Source organism: Taudactylus pleione, unplaced genomic scaffold, assembly GCF_031769625.1.
Source record: "Taudactylus pleione unplaced genomic scaffold, aTauple2 ptg000155l, whole genome shotgun sequence".
Taxonomy (NCBI): Eukaryota; Metazoa; Chordata; class Amphibia; order Anura; family Myobatrachidae; genus Taudactylus; species Taudactylus pleione.
The window spans coordinates 1,695,809-1,715,351 of record NW_028284557.1 but is presented as its reverse complement, the minus strand read 5'-3'; the positions used below and the strand labels follow the sequence as shown (position 1 = coordinate 1,715,351).

Here is a 19,543-nt window from a genome sequence, read left to right as displayed (position 1 = left end):
CCTGGTGGACAGACTCTGGCCAGATGGATTCGCATGACTATCTCACAGGCTTTCACGAGAGTGGCCTTCCTGTGCTGGCTACAGTATCTGCTCAGCCTACTCGCTCTGTGGGTCCCTTGTGGGCAGCCCGACGTCGCGCCCCTGCTGAACAGCTATGCAAAGCGTATACGTGGTCTTCTGCCCACACCTTTCTTAGGTTTTATACCTTTGATACATTTGCCTCTCAGGATGCTTCCTTCGGGCATAGGGTTCTCCTCTCGGCTCAGGAGCATTCCCGCCCTTGAACAACTGCTTTGCTACATCCCTATTGTTTCCCCTGTGGAGCCCTATGGACCCTGAAGAAGAAAAGGAGAGTTGTGGTAAGACTTACCATTGTTAACTCGCTTTCTTCGAAGTTCATAGGGTCTGCAGGGCACCCGCCCTGACGCACCTGGTTTCTATGGGTTTCTTCTCTTGGTCACTTGTTTCCTTCTCTGTGTGAGAGTGTGTACCAGTCTTCCTTCTCTCCTATCCTGCTCCTGCCTTGGGCTTGTTAACAAAACTGAGTTGCCCTCAGGCTGTGGTCGGGGTATAGGGGGAAGCACCGGAGCATCCCGGGATTGAAAGTTTTGCTGTTGGTGTCCAGTCCTCCAGGTCCCACCTACACCCCATTGTCTCCCCTGTGAACCCTATGGACTTTGAAGAAAGAGAGTTAACAAGGGTAACTTTTACCATAACTCTCCTTTTAGGTAGGTGGTAACTGTCAAAGTAACATCCACATGACTACCAGGACCCAACCCATCAGAACATTGTTCAGTGTATCACACTGCCTCCAACGGCTTGCCTTTTTCCCAAAGTTGACCCTGATGCCATACCTTCCCCCAGGTAAACAACGAACACGAACCTGGATTTACACATGTTGTAAAAGAAAACATTAATCATTGGACCAGGCCACCCTACTACCATTGATCCATGGTCCAGTTCTGTTGCTCACATTTTCGGCGGTGGACAGGGGTCAGTATAATGACTCTGACCGGCTTGGTCAGAGTAATCATACTGCAATGCACTGTGGCCCTGATTCAGATCCGGACACTCTGACAGAGTGCTCGCTCTGAATCAGGGCCGGGCTATTTTTTTTTTTAGAAGGGCCTCCTGGCCGCTCGCATAGCTGTGGGTGACCACCCACAGCTATAGCGAGCGGCCAGGAAGATGGTCGTGATGGTCAAGACCATTGCGACCATCGGGCTTGCGACGAGACCCTTGTGGTAGGGTCTCGTTGCTGCAAGCCCCAGAGAGATTTCGGCTCAAACAGCCGAAATCTCTCCCACTGACATCACTCGTGATGTCAGTGGGGCCGGCCCCAAACGGAGGCGTTCTCATGGGAATGCCTCCATTTGGGCAGCCACTCCCCCGGCCCGCCCACCAAAAGGGGCGTGCTGTCACTCAACATCGACAGCACGCCCCCTTTGGTATGAGACCTAGAGCGACGGATTGCCCGTCGCTATCCGGGTCTCGCGCATGCGCACGACTGAGCCGGCTCAGTCGCGCGCATGCGCTCTGGGCCACCATCGACCCGGTTGCGAGCGCTCAGCGCTTGCGACCAGGTCTGAATCAGGCCCTGTGTGTTCTGACACCTTTCTATCGTAGCCAGTATTAACTTTTTCAACAATTTGTGCTACAGTATGTCTTCTGTTGGGTTGGATCAAACTGGCTGGCCTTCACTCACAATGTGCTTCAATAAGCACATGACCCTGTTGCTGGTTCACCAGTTGTCCTTCCTTGAATGACTTTTGGTAGGTACTAACCACTGCAAACCGGGAACACCCCACAAGATTTGCAGTGTTGAAGATGCTCTGACCCACTTGTCTAGCCATCACAATTTAGACCTTGTCAAAGTCGCTCAGATCTTTGCCTATTTTTCCTTCTTCCAACACATCAACTTCAAGAACGACTGTTCACAAGCTGTCTAATATATCCCACCCCTCGACAGGTGCCATTGTAACAAGATAATCAATGTTATTCACTTCACCTGTCAGTGGGTTTAATGTTATGGCTGATGGGTGTATATTGTATCCTATGTCCTGGATTGTCTTGTACTGTAAAGCTGGCCACACACTAGACCAACTTACATCCAACCAGCCAACTCGTTGATTGGTTGGAATGAAAATCTGGTAATGTATGGGAGTAAATGATGATCAGCAATTTGCTCCTAAATGCCAGAAAACAGATGAAAATGGTCGTTCAGACAAGATTGTTAAATGTTTGATCTAAACTATTTGTTCAAACAGCAGTTTTGGTTAATTTTCCAGCGTTTGGGAGCAAATTGCTGATTTTATACCTTACCAGATTTTCATTCCAACCAATCAACTAGTTGGCTGGTTGGACAGATAATCTTTAGATGTGTGGCCAACTTTAGTCTTTTGTACTTTTACCTTGTTTAGTTTACACTGCTTGTGTTTTATATATTATGTAAGGTAAAGTAGTGTTCACTCTAGGTCCGGCAGCAGGCAAGGCGCTGGACTTAGAGATAGGGCACTTCTGTGGGGCGTGGCCAAAGAAAAGGGGGCGTGTCTTTATGACGCATCCCCTTTTTTCGTCACTCCTGGGGGCATGCTGGGCAGCCCCCAAGCACTGCGGTCACTGTGAATGGATGTCGGTCCCAATGCGTCCGGCATCCATTCACCAGTGGTGACCGCTGCACCGCTGTTTTGACCGCTGGACACTGCGACCCGTGGGTGGAGACAGAACCCGCAGGCTCTCTCAGTGGGGTGTCGCGCTGGAGGGCAGGGTGTTTTCTGCCCTTCAGAAATAGGGCAGGGCGCGGCGCCTTGCTGAAATAGCATAGCGGGAACCCCTTGTAGCGTTGTTTAAATAAAGGATAATAATTATGCTTTGCATACTCCCTTTAAACCGGGTCACTTATGAATTACACAGGTTTTGTGGCTGGCTGACTTCAAGCCTGAATTTCACCTGGTTTTAATCAGCCACCGAACGTGTAATTGCCTTGTTAAATGACATCATGTAAACTTGACGGATTCTCTGCAGCACTATTTTGTACACTTTGACAATCTACATGTGTTTTCATATTGAATTCCGATCATGTAACTCAGGGCTTGGTGCTTCAGAGAAACTGATAAGTTCAAAGGTTTTTCAGCCTTAAGCAACAAAACATTTGCAAAAATGGATACATATCTTAGTATAACATGGATGTTCTGTTTTTAGAAAATAAATCAATAAGATGGTCAGTATGGCAGATTTTCATACACACTCCTTAACTGATTTTTTTTTTGCTACCTATCCGCAGTATCCAGTTATCTCTGAATTTGGGGATGAGCAGAACTTTTCACCATATGATTTGAAAGAAGACTCTCTGCTGCAGACTGAGAACCCCCAACATGATGTGAGTGGGTAACACTATTCAACAGTGCTTGGCCTAGATCCCACCCATCCTCACACTGTGTGTGTGTATATATATATATATGTGTGTGTGTGTGTGTGTGTGTGTATTTGTGCTGGAAGCGCAACCCTACCCTGATGACTCACGTATATATAAAATAACATTCCACCCCCACACTCCTGCCTAGAGTATCTACTTATAGTAATAATCACACCCTGCACTGTACACCCACCCCCTTTCACTATCTCGGATGGGTGATTTTCAGGAGGATAATATAACAGCATAGTAACAACAAGCTATTTAATATTGATACTCTGCGATTGCATTTTGATTTCTCACAGTGAATTACAGTACTGCGCGCTTTCTATCAACACGTGGGATGACACTGGAGTGTATATAAATTTATTATTACTGTTTATCAGGTCTATGTTATCCTCTAATGTTACTGTAGTAGGGAGTACTACATATCACTATATGGGTCATCATTATACTTTCACTCTTGCAGTCTATGTATGATGAAGGCCTCAATTATCTTTATGGAGAGCATTCCAGAATTATGCTGCTTGAGACGTGGATCTCTCATCATAGTAGGATTGGCCTTGCAGTTTAATTTGACCATGTGGTGTATGTACATATATGAGCACCCAGGATCAGATGGACATTGCTTTGTTGTTGTTTTTTATTTACTAACCAAATGAAATGTGTACTAACCCATCAGATATTACATTTGTTCAAAGTGGAAAATTACAGTATACTGTCTGATTACTGCTCCTTTGCACTTAGTTAGTAAATAACTGGTGTCCTGCTGTACTGGTAATGTGAATTTCTCTTCTACCTAAGTAGTAGATCCAAGGAGTCCCATACATCCAACTCTTGCTACTTGGGAGATTGGACAAGTCACAGGTGACAGATCAGCTACTGCCTGTACAAGTGTAGATATGGTTTGGACTCAACAATCTCCAAGCTGTCACATAGAAGCAGTGGTGTAAAGGTGCATGCACACACAACGATTTTTTTTAACGATTATCGTTAACGATATCGTTTATCGTTCAATCGTTGAAAAAATCATTCACTTTCTGAGTTAAAACGATGAACAATTATCGTTCATGCGCGTTCACGTTTTTAGTTTGTAGTTCAGTCAGACTGACCAACTCAACGATTTTCAGTAAAGGAACATGCAAAAATCGTTTGTAGTTCAATAAAATCGTTTTCAGTAAACGATTTTCGTTCATTTTTCCCTTATAAAAATTAACGAAAACTGTTTACTAAAATCGTTCATTTAATAAATCGTTGTGTATGCAGCTTAACTGTTACTTTTGTAGGGGAAGGTAACTTAGAAGTAAAGCTGCATACACACACAACGATTTTGTTAGCAACAATTTTATGAACGATTTTCTGTCAGATTATCTGTCAGATTTTTTAAAGTGTAATGAACGATTTTTTGAACTACAAACGATTTTTGTAACTTCCCTTAATGAAAATCCTTCAGTTGGTCAGTCAGAATGAACTACAAACGGGAACACGCATGAACGATAATCGTTCAGCGTTATAACTCAGAAACAACTATTTTTTGAACGAGTGAATGATAACGACGTCGTTATAGTTAAATCGTTCAAAAAAATCGCTACGTGTGTATGCACCTTTAAAGTTAGCTTCTACCTGAAGTTTCCTTTTAAGATCATTAGCATGACTTGTGACCAAGGACACCTAACTAACCTAAATTCTCTCTCGGGATGCAACAAATTCCCAAACATGTGATACACACTTGGCAACGGTCCAGCTTAGGTGTCTACTCACTTTAGGCATGCCCATACCAGCAAGTGAGACCTCAACCAGATACCACCTGTGTCTCAACATAAATATTGCTCAGAAAGTTTGCTCCTCCAGCAGGAAGCAAGTATTGCAGGTCCCCATTCCTTCTCTGAGCATTCTTACACCTCCGGGAATTCCCACACAGAGGTTCTCTGAATGGTAGGGGGCACATCCCGACCACCAACAGCGCAGATTTTCTTGTTTATAGGCAAATGTTTCATTACTATAATTAGCTGGAATTTGCGCAACCACACATAGCTGCTAATTGAATACTTTCTTAGATTCCATTTCTCCAGGTAAGATTTCTATTGCATGACCAGCAAATGTGCCTGCCCCAGCAAGCCAACCCCAAAGATGGTGAGCTTTGCGGATTGTGTGTGCCATTATTTTCGCAATGTGATACGTTGATATAAGCACAACTGTCTCAGGGCTACTAGTGACAAAGGCCATAAGGGTAAGTATGTATATTGCTGGACTTATGCAGGGGCCCCGGAATGCCAACTGCTAAATGGCTCAATGATCATATGTGTTTTCTGTAATGAGAATTTACAAGGTCTAAGGTCTTATGTTACACGAAGATCTTAATGCGTCACATTCCGAGTTATAACTGCTCATAAGAAGTTACAATGTAACTGTTACCAATGTTGTACCTAATTGGTCAGCTAAGGGCATAATGCAATCTAGTTGTTTGATGTGTTAACCGGTACTGGTCCAGTGATGTGTAGTGATTGCTTGTTTTCTACTCCTATATACAACAACTCATTTTAGCACACTGCCTTGCAAGGATTCATTCATTGGGAGGTCTTACCCCCTTCTCAGTTCCAGCCCTAATTCAGTTGTGTCAGAAATGTGTCATGTACTACTTTGTGGATTACACACCATTGGTATATCACACGACACCACGTCTCTGAATATTGTTGATGCCACCAGAGCCAGATTAAGGGCCACATAAAAATAGGCAAGGGCCTATTGTGAGAAGTGGAGGATGTGTAACTAGTGTCATGTGGGAGTGGACACCTTTTACACACCTACACTATCAGGGCCATTGTCTCCCAAAATATGTAAAAGTAGCAAAATTGCAACATTTTGTGAGAAAACTAGAAATACAATTTTATTACTTTTAATTTATGGCCGACTGTGTGGGTAGCTAGTCATTATGTTATGATCATGAGTCTATTTTTATATGGAGGCCTGGGGCTATAGTCCCATCCAGTCTACTGTTTACCAGGGCCTAGGTACCACGCTGGTGTTGCTTGGTGTAATTTTCTGGGTCTGATTGCTCATCACTGGGTTGGCAAAGCTTTCGGTCAACTCCCCTGTCCCAGGTCAATCCAAGTAACATCCTTTGGAAGTCCATCACAAACAGAAAATATGGATTATACTGACCAAGCCATGATCACTTTTGTCACACTGTTCCTGAGGTATTGGCTGTGAGAGACCAATTCCATCTTCAAGAGGGACATGGAAACTCCTAAAATGCACGGACCACCTGAACTTCCCACTGGTAAGGACTGGCGATGGGTCCATTGAGAGTAGCTGATGATGTCAGCCACCAACTTTCCCTGATAACTCCCTATCTCTTACTTGGATTTCTCAGGGCAGTAGGATCAGCTTGTCTGCTCTGTGTAGGTATCCGCTATTGTTTTATTACTGCAGAATCCTTGGATCAGGCATCTGTTATGGGGGTAGTCCCACTGTACGTGTCTGGTTCACTGGTACCTAAAACAATGCTGTTGTTATGTGAACTTTCTGGTGCCAGTCTGAGTCCACAGCTTTTGAGTTATGTTTTAGGTTGTAGTGTAAGATGATGGCAACAGTTCAACCTGTAGGCACGATTGCACTGGGTATTCTGGAGTGCTGACACTCCACACAGGTTAGAAAGGGGATGTTGTATGTGCCTTGCATATTTGGGGTCAGTTGGCCACATATTTATTGGCCAGATGGATCTTTCTGGCTTAGTGGTCTTCTGATTGTCCACCCACTTTTAAATTTCAGCCAAACACCCTTAAGGTTCTTATATCTAATGGATTTGCCATGCTATGACTCTGGTTACTAGGCTTTGTCTCCCCAGAAAATTGTTTTTATTGGTGAACTTATTGAGAGGGGATGGATCTTGTTGTACTTGACCTCCTTGTTCTCCACTGACCAGGGCTGCAGATCCAATTACACATTACCATAACTCCTAACCTTGCCACTCGGCCATACCCCCCCCCTACCCTTCTAGTAGTTGGGATAATAGTTCTGACTATGGACTGCACAATATCTGCCTCAATTTGGAAATGTCTTGCCTAAAATAGAACAGTTGGGAGGTATGCAATACCTAGTAATTAGAGAGGGCAAGAGTTAACTAACTTGAGTGGAAAATAACCATTTTCTTACCTCTGGTCACTGGAAGTTCTCATCCAAACATTAATTATTCATCCAGCATTTATGGTTATACAAACAGGGAATACCTAATTTAAATGTTTATCTTTAACTGAAAACACTGCTTTACAGTCTTATTACTATAGGGTGGTGGTGGAGGGCCTCATCTCTACCTTTCATCACACAAATGTCCTGATCCTGAGTCTTACACCTGCTGTGAACGTATTGCGATTGGTATGCTAATGTAACTGCATGCTTATAGTCGTATCCATCTATGAGATTGCGCCACCCCACTCCTATGTCGGTGAGAGCAATCATCATCACTGTCATTGACACTTACCCCATGCTGGGTGCAGGAGATCTGTCTGAAATTGGCTTCCACGCTGAATAGGCACAAGATTCTCTTATGTTTGTCTGCATTGTTGTCATCCAAATGCCACCGAGAAATGCACACCCGATGGACGAAGAGAATTTTCTAGGTATGTCCTTTTCATGTACAGAGTCCCAAAACCTACATACAGATTCAGGAGCATGGTAGTATAGAGCCTAGCAATTCACTAAGAAAGCCACAGTGATGAGTTCAAAAGCTGACGCTTGGTTCGTCCCACATGGTGGATGCTCCCACTTTGGGCAGGTGACATATCCATTGAATGGAAACTGTAAACACAGCAGAGACTAATCATGCATCGATATTGCATACATGTTTTTCACATATGCCTATAATCATGAACAACAGCTAATCACATGTCTATCATTGGATCCTTATGATATGTTTCATGTGCAGTCCAGCTTAATATGACTGACAAATGACAATACATTAACTATTTTTTCTCTCAGCTTCAAAACAGCCAAGAAAAGGAGGAGCAACTGGGAGAGATGGTGCGCGCCTGTGAAAAGATGTGTGCAGAGAGGAGTGAGCTGCACGAGGAGTTAAGTGAAATGGTAAGTGTGCGACACTGCATGGGAAATGGTACAAGCTTTCTATGTACAAGAACGGAAGTTTGATAATAATAAGTTTTGTCTGTACTAGTGTAAAGAAAGGACTTGTCACAGGGAGATAGGGTAGTAAGGACATCAAATGTATGAGATGGAAGAGGGGGATGGATGGTGAGTGTACAAGACAAGTACAAAGGGACAATATCAGTGTGGGTGTCCACTGGAATTTTTTTCAAGGCAGATGAATGCCAGCACTTTGATGTTAATGATTAATGTGGAAGAAAAAATAATATATCTTTTAGATGATTGATACTACAGGTCAGTTTAAATTATTTAGTTACTCATTGAACCTTGTCATATTATTGAGAAAACATGTTTCAAGTTTTAAATCATTATTTTCATTATAAACTGTATCGCACACATTGCACTTTTCTAAAGGAGAGTCTCTGTATAAAGCCAGGTACATACTTGAGATGCGATTCTTCTTACAATTACACTTACCATTGAAAGTCCAGATGAACATACAGATTGATGCATACACACTCCTACAATCCACCATGCGATCTGTGATCCTCATCTCTTGAAACCGGTCGTGAATCTTGTGATCTGTCAGATGATTGTATAGGTGTATACCCAGCTTAAGTCACACAATGTTCCAGCGGGGCAAATCTTTTAACAAAGGGAGAAGCCTCCTGTATCAAATGGATTATTGACTATGGTATGGCTGGTATTTGTCCTATGACTACTAACCTTAACATAAATTGTCTTAAGGTGCCTACACACTAGACGGTGTGTTCACGATGCGATAGCGTGAGCTATTTCTTCTTCATGGTCCATAGGGTCCACAGGAACTACCTTGGGGGGTATGTAGTTGGAGTGATCCAATGCACCAAACAGCTACAGCTTTGAAGCTCCCAGCATGCATAGGGCCTCCTCCCTATATACCCCGCCCCCAGCCACATGCATTCAGTTTTTCTACTTCAGAATCCATAGGAGGTCCACAGGGTGTTGCTAACAGCCCAAGAATTAAGATTCTAGTGCGGACATTCCAGTGGAAGTTCGCACTGCTGCGTCATCACCCCGCTAGCGCCGGGACGCCGGTACTGATCCGGGGATCTCGGCTGGCCTCTGGGGTCCTGGCTAGCAGGGACCTCGGAGGATCCCTAGACTGCGGCCGGACGCTACAGGGCAACAGGTAAGCGACACGCACCACGGTGGTGCGCGCTGAATCGCAGTCTTCTTTTTTCTAGGGCTGGGGACACCCTGGGGTTGACGGCGTGTGGATACAGGCACTGAATCCTGCGCTTCCACAAAGCCGCCTGGGACAGTGGGCTGGAGTTTTGCGGGAACACTCCAGCGTCCTGGGGGTTAATCGCTGGCCAGGGGAGGTAGCCTTCCTTGTTTCACAGCCGGCTGCTCCCCGATGCACAGCGTGCCTTCTTCTGGGCTGTGACAGCTTCCTTCTTCTGGCTCCACCCCCCATGAGTTCTTGGGCGACCATTTCTCCTGGCTGCGTGTCGCAGATCTCTGCGCGCGGTGCGGAGTCCGGGTCCCCCTACATACCTCTCCTCCTGGTGGTGGTCAGTGTATGTAGCACTTTGTCCTACTAGACGCTAAGTCTGTGTAGTTGACTAGTAAGTGCCATTAAGTGCAGGTATTGTTATTATTCTGCATTGTCTGCGACCATATGCTAGCGCTGTCTGTTTAAGTTTCTTTCTTTACTGTCAGCCATTTTTTTGCTATCCCTGTACCTTTTCTGCTATTCTAAGCCTTAGCACTGGTGTTGTGCTTGTGCAGCTAAAGTCGCAATCTGTGAACTTACTACGCAGTCACATCTAAAGTGTGGTATCCTCTTCACTATGTCTGGCAGTGAGAGTGACATGCCTAATGTGGCTGCTGCTAAGCTGTTCTGTAAAAAATGTACAGTCTTGTTTGGCCCTGATTTGGACAAGATTGTGAATACCTTAGCAGCAGCTAAGTCGGCTTGTCTGCCTTCTGCTCCAGCCTCTTCGGGGGCTCTTACTCCGTCCTTTCAGACCTATCGGGCTCCAGGTAAGGCTAGAACTCAGGGGTCGATTCATACCCCGACACTAAGCTGCGCTCTCACGCAGCTGAAATGGGCCAGGTATGCAAATGCCGCCATCGCACTGTCTGGTGGAAGAATGCCCTCTATGCCTTAGAGAGCGACGGCAGAGCGAACGCACGCCAGTATAAAGACGCCCACCTTTCTTTCTTAGCACACGTCATCTCCAGGAAGTGTGTGATTAATCGCTTACATCGAGAGCCATCGGAGCTGCACGCAGCGCTTGAAGTAGACCCTACCCCACTGCAAACACTGCGATCAGTGCTGTCTAAAATTCAACCAAGTGACGTGTACAATGACGCTTCTTTGGGCATTTTATGGGTGTGCATAATTAGCAGACACGCCTGCGTTCGCACATCCACACCCCCGTTCACAAGCACCATGGCGTTTGTCCGGGTCTGAATCAGGCCCTCAGTCCTTTCCCAGGCCATCCACCGCCAAAAAGTCTGCCAGGCCTAAGAGGCAACCTTGGAGTACCTGACGTCTGGATGACAAGCCCTCCGCTTGACGGGACGGCCCTCCTCCTGGGGGACCCCTGGTTGGGAGGCCGACTTCTTCAGTTCGCCCGGTGATGTTGTCAGAATACCATGGATTCCTGGGTGAGGGAAGTGGTCTCTCTGGGGTAAGCCCTCTCCTTCCGCAGAAGGCCTCCCCATCAATTCTTTTGCACAGGACTTCAGAAGAACGCGGACAAGGCTTTGGCTATTCAAGAGGTGGTACAATCCATGCTGCAGGCAGGGATCATTGTACCGGTCCCCGATGTCCCAAAGGGGAAGAGGTTTTTATTCCAGCCTTTTTCTAGTCCAGAAACCAAATGGTTCATACCGTCCTATTCTCAATCTCAGGTCCCTGAACAAATTCCTCAGGGTACCCAGGTTCAGGATGGAAACCCTACGCTCAATTATACTGGCTATGGAACCTGGGGATTTTATGGTATCCCTGGATATTCAGGATGCATACCTGCATATTCCGATTGTTTCAACTCACCAACGTTTTCTCAGGTTTGCTGTGTCACAACAACATTTCCAGTTTCAGGCTCCGCCGTTTTGCCTTGCAACTGCACCTCGGGTGTTTACAAAGGTCATGGCGGTAATGGCAGCCCATCTGCAGGTGATCTGCCTGTTACCATACTTGGTAGACCTCTTAATGCTAGCAGGGTCCCCAGAGGTGCTTCACCACCACCTGCAGCTAACGATATTTGCGCTCCAGGTACACAGGTGTTTGGTCAATTGGAAGAAGTCCTCGATGATCCCGTCTCAGAGGATGCTCCATCTGGGAGCTCTGTTGGATTCACAACAGCAAAGGATTTTTCTGACAGCAGAAAAGATCTCCACTTTGCAGACGCGTGTCCACAGATGCCTTTACAGTCGCCGAGTGTCAGTCCACTCAGCAATGCAGTTACTGGGATCTATGGTGTCGATGTTCGACATGGTGGAGTATGCCCAGTTTCATTCCCGGCCTCTGCAGCAATCGATCCTCTCCAAGTGGGACGGATTTCTCCATCATATACGACCTCAAACGATGGTACTCTCTCCGGAGGTGTGCCTGTCTCTGACTTGGCTACATACGATTCACCTCACCAGGGGGTGTCCCTTTTGGATCTCTGACTGGGTTCTTTTGACGACGGACGAGAGTCTTCAGGGATAGGGTGCAGTGACAGGTCTACACTCATTTCAGGGAAGGTGGACCGCAGAGGAATCTGCGCTACCAATCAACATATCGGAACTCCGGCCAGATCTTTAAGGTCCTACAACAAGCCAGGCTGCTGCTTCACGGAAAGCCCATGCAAGTGCTGTCAGACAACGCCACGACGGTGGCTTACCTAAACCATCAAGGAGGAACTCGAAGTCAGGCAGCAATGACAGAGGTGTCACGCATTCTGACATGGGCAGAAGGCCATCTACCAGCCATATCGGCGGTGTTCATTCCAGGAGTGCTGAATTGGGGAGGGACTTCCTCAGCCATCACGACGTGCATCCCGGGGAATGGTCTCTTCACCAAGAAGTGTTTCAGCTCCTAGTGGACAAGTGGGGCCTTCCGACGTAGACCTCATGGCCTCTCGACTAAATCACAAGCTGCCACAGTACGGCGTCTAGGACAAGAGACGCCTGAGCTTTCCTGGTGGACGCTCTGTCAATCAAGTGGACCTTCTAGTTTGCATACCTGTTCCCTCCAATCTCCCTTCTTCCTCTCCTAAAATTCAAACAAGAGGGAGGCATGGTCCTGCTGGTGGCTCCAGCGTGGCCCCGACGTGCATGGTACTCAGATCTTCGAAGCCTCTCCATCGACACTCCGTGGCAGGCCTCAACGTCCGGACCTGTTGTCTCAGGGTCCTTGCCTCTACCAAGATCTGGTTCGCCTGTCTTTGTTTGAAGTTTCCAGACGCATCGGTTATAACAGTGGGACTGCTTAGCAGTCCCAGGCTTTTCTTTTTTTTGATTTACCTTAGTCTTTTAAACTACTGAGTTTAGCGGTAGTAGGCACCGACTAGGACGCATGTACCGCGACTCCTACCTCCGCCGATGCTGAAACGTCAGTACGCTATATGCCCTGGAGATTTTGGCGGACCACAGCAAGGCTTAGCTAGCGGTATCGCTGGGGTCCGGACTGCGATCGGATTCACTGAGATGGTAAGGTAAGGCGATTCCTTGTTGCGGGTAATCGTGCACTGCAGTCCGGGCCTCTGGTGTAGGAGACGCATCGAAGGCTGCTGCGGGTGAAGGACTCGTCAGTGTGTTCTCACTAAGGCGGCCGGGGCCATATCGTCTGTCGCCGGGGATGGGTAGTAGTCACACTAGAGCGCACTAGTAAGCATCTGCTACTGTGAGGCCAGCGTACCCGTGCCATCAAAATCGCAGTTTAGGGGAGATAGGCGCTCCACCGGCCGCTCCTCCCCCAACCCAGAAGCAACTTCCGGTGTGGATTCCGGCGTCTGGTTTGCTATTTATGACAACCTCGTGTATGAGACGCTCACAGTCTGCCTTGGGTTAACTGCTCAAAACTGTTGGTCTCAGGGTTTGGTCTGTCTCCCTGTATACCTCTCCCCTGGGTCAGGTATATAGCGCACTATATCCTGCCAATACCCCGGAGGGTCTAGTCAGTTGATTCAGAGTCCATTTGCATTTAGCATTTGAATGTATATGTACATTGTATGTGACTTTAATGCTAGCTGCTGTATTTGTACTGCTTTTTGATTTCCAAACTGTCAAATATATCTATCACTGTGTTTCTCCTCATCCTTCTGTAAAGGTGTGTGAGGTTTTTCATTGGCTTTTCACAAATGTGAAGAGGGTCACATTGCATTTGTACCTTATACCTGTTATACATTGCTATGTCTAAAGGAAAATGGGAGAAGGATGAGCCTCCGGCGCTGAGGTCATGTAAATCCTGTTTGGTAGGCCTGTCAGAGCAGGATTTTGTGCAAGATGGTTTGTGTAGTGTCTCTTGTAAACAGTCACCTTTTCTATCAAGTACACCTGTACCGGCACAAGAACCACCCTGGGTGGCCTCTTGGTCTCAGGTTTTGTCAAATTTAGTAGACAGAGCTTCAGTGTCACAAGCTCTTGCTATGGGGTACCCACGGCATTTGCATCCTTTTATGTATATGTCCCTCATGAAACCCTTTTGGTTTGATTCTTTTTCTCACTCTAGTCAGAGTACGCTGCAGTCTATAGCCCCTCAGCAGCTAATGCAGGCAAATAGACCAGTGACGGTATAGCAGGGACATAAGAGAGGTTCCCTTCAGACGTTGCCTCAGTATCCTAACTCGGCCTCCTCATCGCACTCTGATACTCAGAGTTCTGGTTCTTACTCAGGAGGAAGACCATCAATCCTCTGTGGATGTCCCCTCTCTGGTGAGAGCGGTTAGATCTGTCCTAAGTATAGAGGAAGAGGAGGCTCCGCCGAAACCTAAGACTCTGGTCTTTAGGCGTCAGCAGGTGGCTAAAGATTATTTCCCACAGTCTGAGCAACTGACGGCTCTCATGTCTGAAGCATGGTGTACTCCAAATAAGCATTTCCATGCTACAAGGAATTTAACCTCTCAGTACCTATTTTCACTTGATGAATGTGACAAATGGGAAGTTCCTCCAACGGTTAATGCTCATGTTACTAGCTTGATCAGGAGCTCTACATGACCCGTTCCTTCTGCATCCTCACTAAAGGAGGTTACAGATAGAAAACGTAAAAATTATTTGAAATCAATGTTTTCATTATCTGGAGCTGTTACCAGACCAGCTATGGCTGAGGCCTGGGTAGCCAAAGCTATGGAAGAATGAACGATGTCTCTGGACGTCTCTGATTCTACCAGAGAACAGCTGTCTTGTCTCTGTCAGATGCGAGAGTCAGCTGTGTATGTTGGGTAAGCGGTTATTGATGCGGGTATCTTGGCTTCTAGGGTGTCGGCAACTGCGGTTGCAGCCCGGAGAACTCTTTGGCTAAGAACCTGGAAGGCGGATACAGGGTCCAAGAAGGCTCTGGAATCTTTGCCAATGTTGGGAAAGTACTGTTTGGGCCAGAACTTGATGACATAGTGGCTTCTATGGCAACATCTAACTCTGCTGGGTTGCCATCTAAGACTACACCTAGGTATAGGCAGTCGTCAGTTCGGTCGTTTCGCCCACAGAGTAGGGCAAAGGGGCAGTCTTCCTCTAGACAAGGTAATTCCCACAAGAAACCGCAGACCAAGAAATCTTGGTCAACCAGACATCCAGCTTCTAAACCGGACGGTAAGCCCACTGCCTGATGGGGCGGGCCTCCCTCTGGGGGGTCTTAGAGTTGGAGGCCGACTTCTACAGTTTCTCAGGCATGGCATCAGACAACTACGGATATCTGGGTTTGTAAGGTAGTCTCTCAGGGTCACGCCCTCACGTTCCTGAGGCATCCCCATCAAAGGTTCGTTGGTATGAGATTGGCAAATCTTGCCTGCAGTAGGCAAGATCTAAAGATGCGATGTACGACCAGTGGGGATGCGCATCAGCATCGGCATTGTGAGTGGGCACTCCCGATTTGGACATATTTGACACGATTTGTCATTCTGATGCTCCGAAAATGGGAGAATTGTGTAAAATATCGTCTAGTGTGTACGTACCTTTAGTCCTAAAGCTAGATTCATACTTTGCAGATCCTTTGAGCGATTATCGGATCAGTGTGCAACCTATACTAATAGCTCAGTGTGTGTTTTATTTCAGGGCTTCATTAGGTCGGACATTGCAATTTTTAAGCAGGATATAAAATACGATCTCTTGATTTGACCGTTGCAGGTCGTTTGAAGCCATTTATCGGCTAACGCTCTTGTATACACACCAATGCTATTAACAGGCCGATCAGCCGTTATTGAGTGATCGGTCCGATAATTGCTTAGGTGTCTGTGTATACACCTAGCAGGTATATCTGTAGATGATGGTCGTTCATACACACTGAACGACCATCATCTTCCAGGGTCCCGCTGGCCGGGGGTGGGTCCGTCCCCCTCCCCGCGGCTGCTGCTGCATGTGTACGGGCAGTCTGCAGACCACCTGTACACATTTGCCGATGGACAGATATGTCTGCAGATATATCTGTACATCTGCAGTGCAGCACAGTCAATGCGCTATGTCTGTGAACGCCATCGTTCACATACATATCGATTGTACACACTGGCCGATATGCAGCAGATATATTGGCCGATCAATTGATCAGCCAATATATCTGTCCGTGTGTACCCAGCGAGATCCTGCAAATCTCAAATCTGGACCTCCATCAAACATTAACTCTAACTCTAGATTTATCATTAGCCAAACCCCTGTTCAGGCAAAAATCCTAACTTTGCAAATTTGATCTAAATGTAAAGTCTTAATGATGTAATCTTGTATACAGTTTAGAAATGAGATTGTAAGATTTACTGGTGCATTGGAGCTGAACTGTGGAAAAAAAAGTGAAGAGGGAGTTTGTATGTCATAGACGATGCATGTTTGTATAGGAGAAGGTGATTGTGGGATGGTGTGTGTAAAGATCATGGATAAACAAGAAAGCGCTGAGATAGGATGTGTGTGGGAGGATAATGAAAAGAGCGTGTGAGATTAAACTTGGTGTGTGTGAGCAAAGCAATCGCTCAGCTACAGAGCAAGGAATGCGGAGTGTAAGAGAAGGGCAGGGAGGTAATCCACTCACTAGCAGATGTTAAGGAAGATGCTGCCCAACAGCAAAGTCCTGGGGACTGTGTATGAGAAGGAGGTGGAACGCTGACACTGGTGTGCAGAACAGCAGCAGGATAGGGCAATTGTAAGAACATAATATTCATGAAAAATTAGAAGGTACTGTATATTGATATAATAGGAACCTTCATTACAGCACCACTAATTATAAAATGAACCTCATTTTGTTTAATAAAGCTATCAATAACATTACATTTGCTATGGTGTCTGATCTTCAAATTCTCAGAGCCGCATGGGGACGCACTCTTCTCAACCTGCCCACAGCTCTCACTGGCACTAGGGAAGACATACACACTACTGGCTGGCAAGAGAGATACTCCCTCTCAAAATTACAGGCATCAGGATTTCGACGCCTGTCATTAGACAGTCGGGGGGCCCGACGGTCGGGATTTAGACCGTTGGCATCCCGACTGCATACCCTCTCATCTTCTCATAGCACACTGACACACTCCCATACAGATAATGCCCTCAACATACTTACAGGACAGGCAGAATACCTTTTACAGTACACTCGGTAAGCGATTGTGCCTGCGCTGCCGTGTATGTGCATCAGTATCACACGCTTTATTTGGCCAGTTCAAAGCTGGCGTTGCCACAGCGCATTGTCTGTGGCAGTGACCAGAGACGGGCGCAGCATAGAGAATCTGTTTCGCTATTGATGTGAAAATAAAACAATATGCTCAGTGGAGGTGGTTGAGGGATCAGAGGATAAAAAGAAAAAGGTGGGGAGATAGTGGAGGAACATTTATGTGAGGTTCTGCAGAATAGGAGGTATGAGGTGCTGGAGGAAAGGTAGTGTGAGGTGCTAAAGGATTTGTGGCTTTAACAAATCTATAAAAAAATTAAATAGCAAAACTATGAAGACCAACATATGCAAACCTGTACATATTCCTTCCTGTTTACATCTAACATTGAGATTCAGTTACCTCTTTAAGTTGCCTTTTTAACAAAATATTAAAGCGTAAAGCTAAAGTTCACATGTAAATAAATAATAAACAGAGTATTCTAAAGCAACATTTCAACATAAACTTCAACAATTATTTCTACAATGACAATAATCCATTTAAGTACAAATGTAAAATGCATTAAATCTGCTTGTGACCTGGCGAATAAAAGGCCCAAAATACTAGTTGACAGTCTGAGAAATGTATCCGTCTTACCTAATTTTTATCTGATTTATCAGATATTTAGGATGAAACTGTGAGTTTTGTTCTTTTCTAGTCAGCAAGTATTATTTACTAACAAAGGGAAAAACTGCAGTATCTGCACCATCAAATCATAAATCTCTTTGGGTGGCCTGTTGCAAAATGTAAAATCAAAGTAGATGACAAATTGGTTGTCCTAAGTCATTGCACATTTACACTTTATTAGTATATGTTCCCAGTAGGGGGAGTTGCAGAGGATCACTTTATTAGTATATGTTCCCAGTAGGGGGAGTTGCAGGGGAGCACTTTATTATTATATGTTCCCAGTAGGGGGAGTTGCAGGGGAGCACTTTATTATTATATGTTCCCAGTAGGGGGAGTTGCAGAGGGGCACTTTATTTGTATATGTTCCCAGTAGGGGGAGTTGCAGAGGAACACTTTATTAGTATATGTTCCCAGTAGGGGGAGTTGCAGAGGAGCACTTTATCAGTATATGTTCCCAGTAGGGGGAGGATCACTTTATTAGTATATGTTCCCAGTAGGGGGGGTTGCAGAGGAGCACTTTATTAGTATATGTTCCCAGTAGGGGGAGTTGCAGAGGAGCACTTTATCAGTATATGTTCCCAGTAGGGGGAGGATCACTTTATTAGTATATGTTCCCAGTAGGGGGGGTTGCAGAGGAGCACTTTATTAGTATATGTTCCCAGTAGGGGGAGTTGCAAAGGAGCACTTTATTAGTATATGTTCCCAGTAGGGGAAGGATCACTTTATTAGTATATGTTCCCAGTAGGGGGGGTTGCAGAGGAGCACTTTATTAGTATATGTTCCCAGTAGGGAGAGTTGCAAAGGGGCACTTTATTAGTATATGCTTCCAGTAGGGGGAGTTGCAGAGGGGCACTTTATTAGTATATGTTCCCAGTAGGGGGAGTTGCAGAGGAACACTTTATTAGTATATGTTCCCAGTAGGTGGAGTTGCAGAGGAGCACTTTATTAGTATATGTTCCCAGTAGGGGGAGGATCACTTTATTAGTATATGTTCCCAGAAGGGGGGGTTGCAGAGGAGCACTTTATTAGTATATGTTCCCAGTAGGGGGAGGATCACTTTATTAGTATATGTTCCCAGTAGGGGGGGGTTGCAGAGGAGCACTTTATTAGTATATGTTCCCAGTAGGGGGAGTTGCAGAGGAGCACTTTATTAGTATATGTTCCCAGTAGGGGGAGTTGCAGAGGAGCAATTTATTAGAATATGTTCCCAGTAGGGGGATTTACAGAGGAGCACTTTATTAGTATATGTTCCCAGTAGGGGGAGTTGCAGAGGAGTACTTTAGCTGGTCTTTCTGTTTGTAATTGCAGATACCAAAGAACAGTAGCTTGCATTCAGCTGCATTGAAAATATAAATGGAATAGCAAACCTCACGTTCCGCTAAGGCAGAGGAATGTTTACATATACATTTGCATTAACTCCCAACATCACTGTTTGGCCACTCCCCCTATCCATGCTTCAAGATACACTTATCATGCCCCAGTATAATAGACTATGCCACTGCAATCTATTAGAAATGTAACGTTTGGTGTTGTTATGTGTTTGAAGTTTACTTTTCATATTTCAACCAGTTATATTTTTAGATTTATG

General features: G+C 45.7%; 1 protein-coding gene across 3 annotated transcripts in view; it reads left to right on the top strand.

Annotated features, from left to right (window-relative positions):
• TBKBP1 (TBK1 binding protein 1) overlaps positions 1-19,543 on the top strand; it is a 100,576-nt gene that overhangs the window by 20,533 nt on the left and 60,500 nt on the right. For all 3 annotated transcript variants that reach the window (XM_088474583.1, XM_088474582.1, XM_088474581.1), the window contains exons 2-3: positions 3,284-3,379; positions 8,390-8,494. In XM_088474583.1, coding sequence (XP_088330709.1) covers positions 3,284-3,379; positions 8,390-8,494 — 201 coding nt within the window. The remainder of the gene's footprint in view (positions 1-3,283; positions 3,380-8,389; positions 8,495-19,543) is intronic.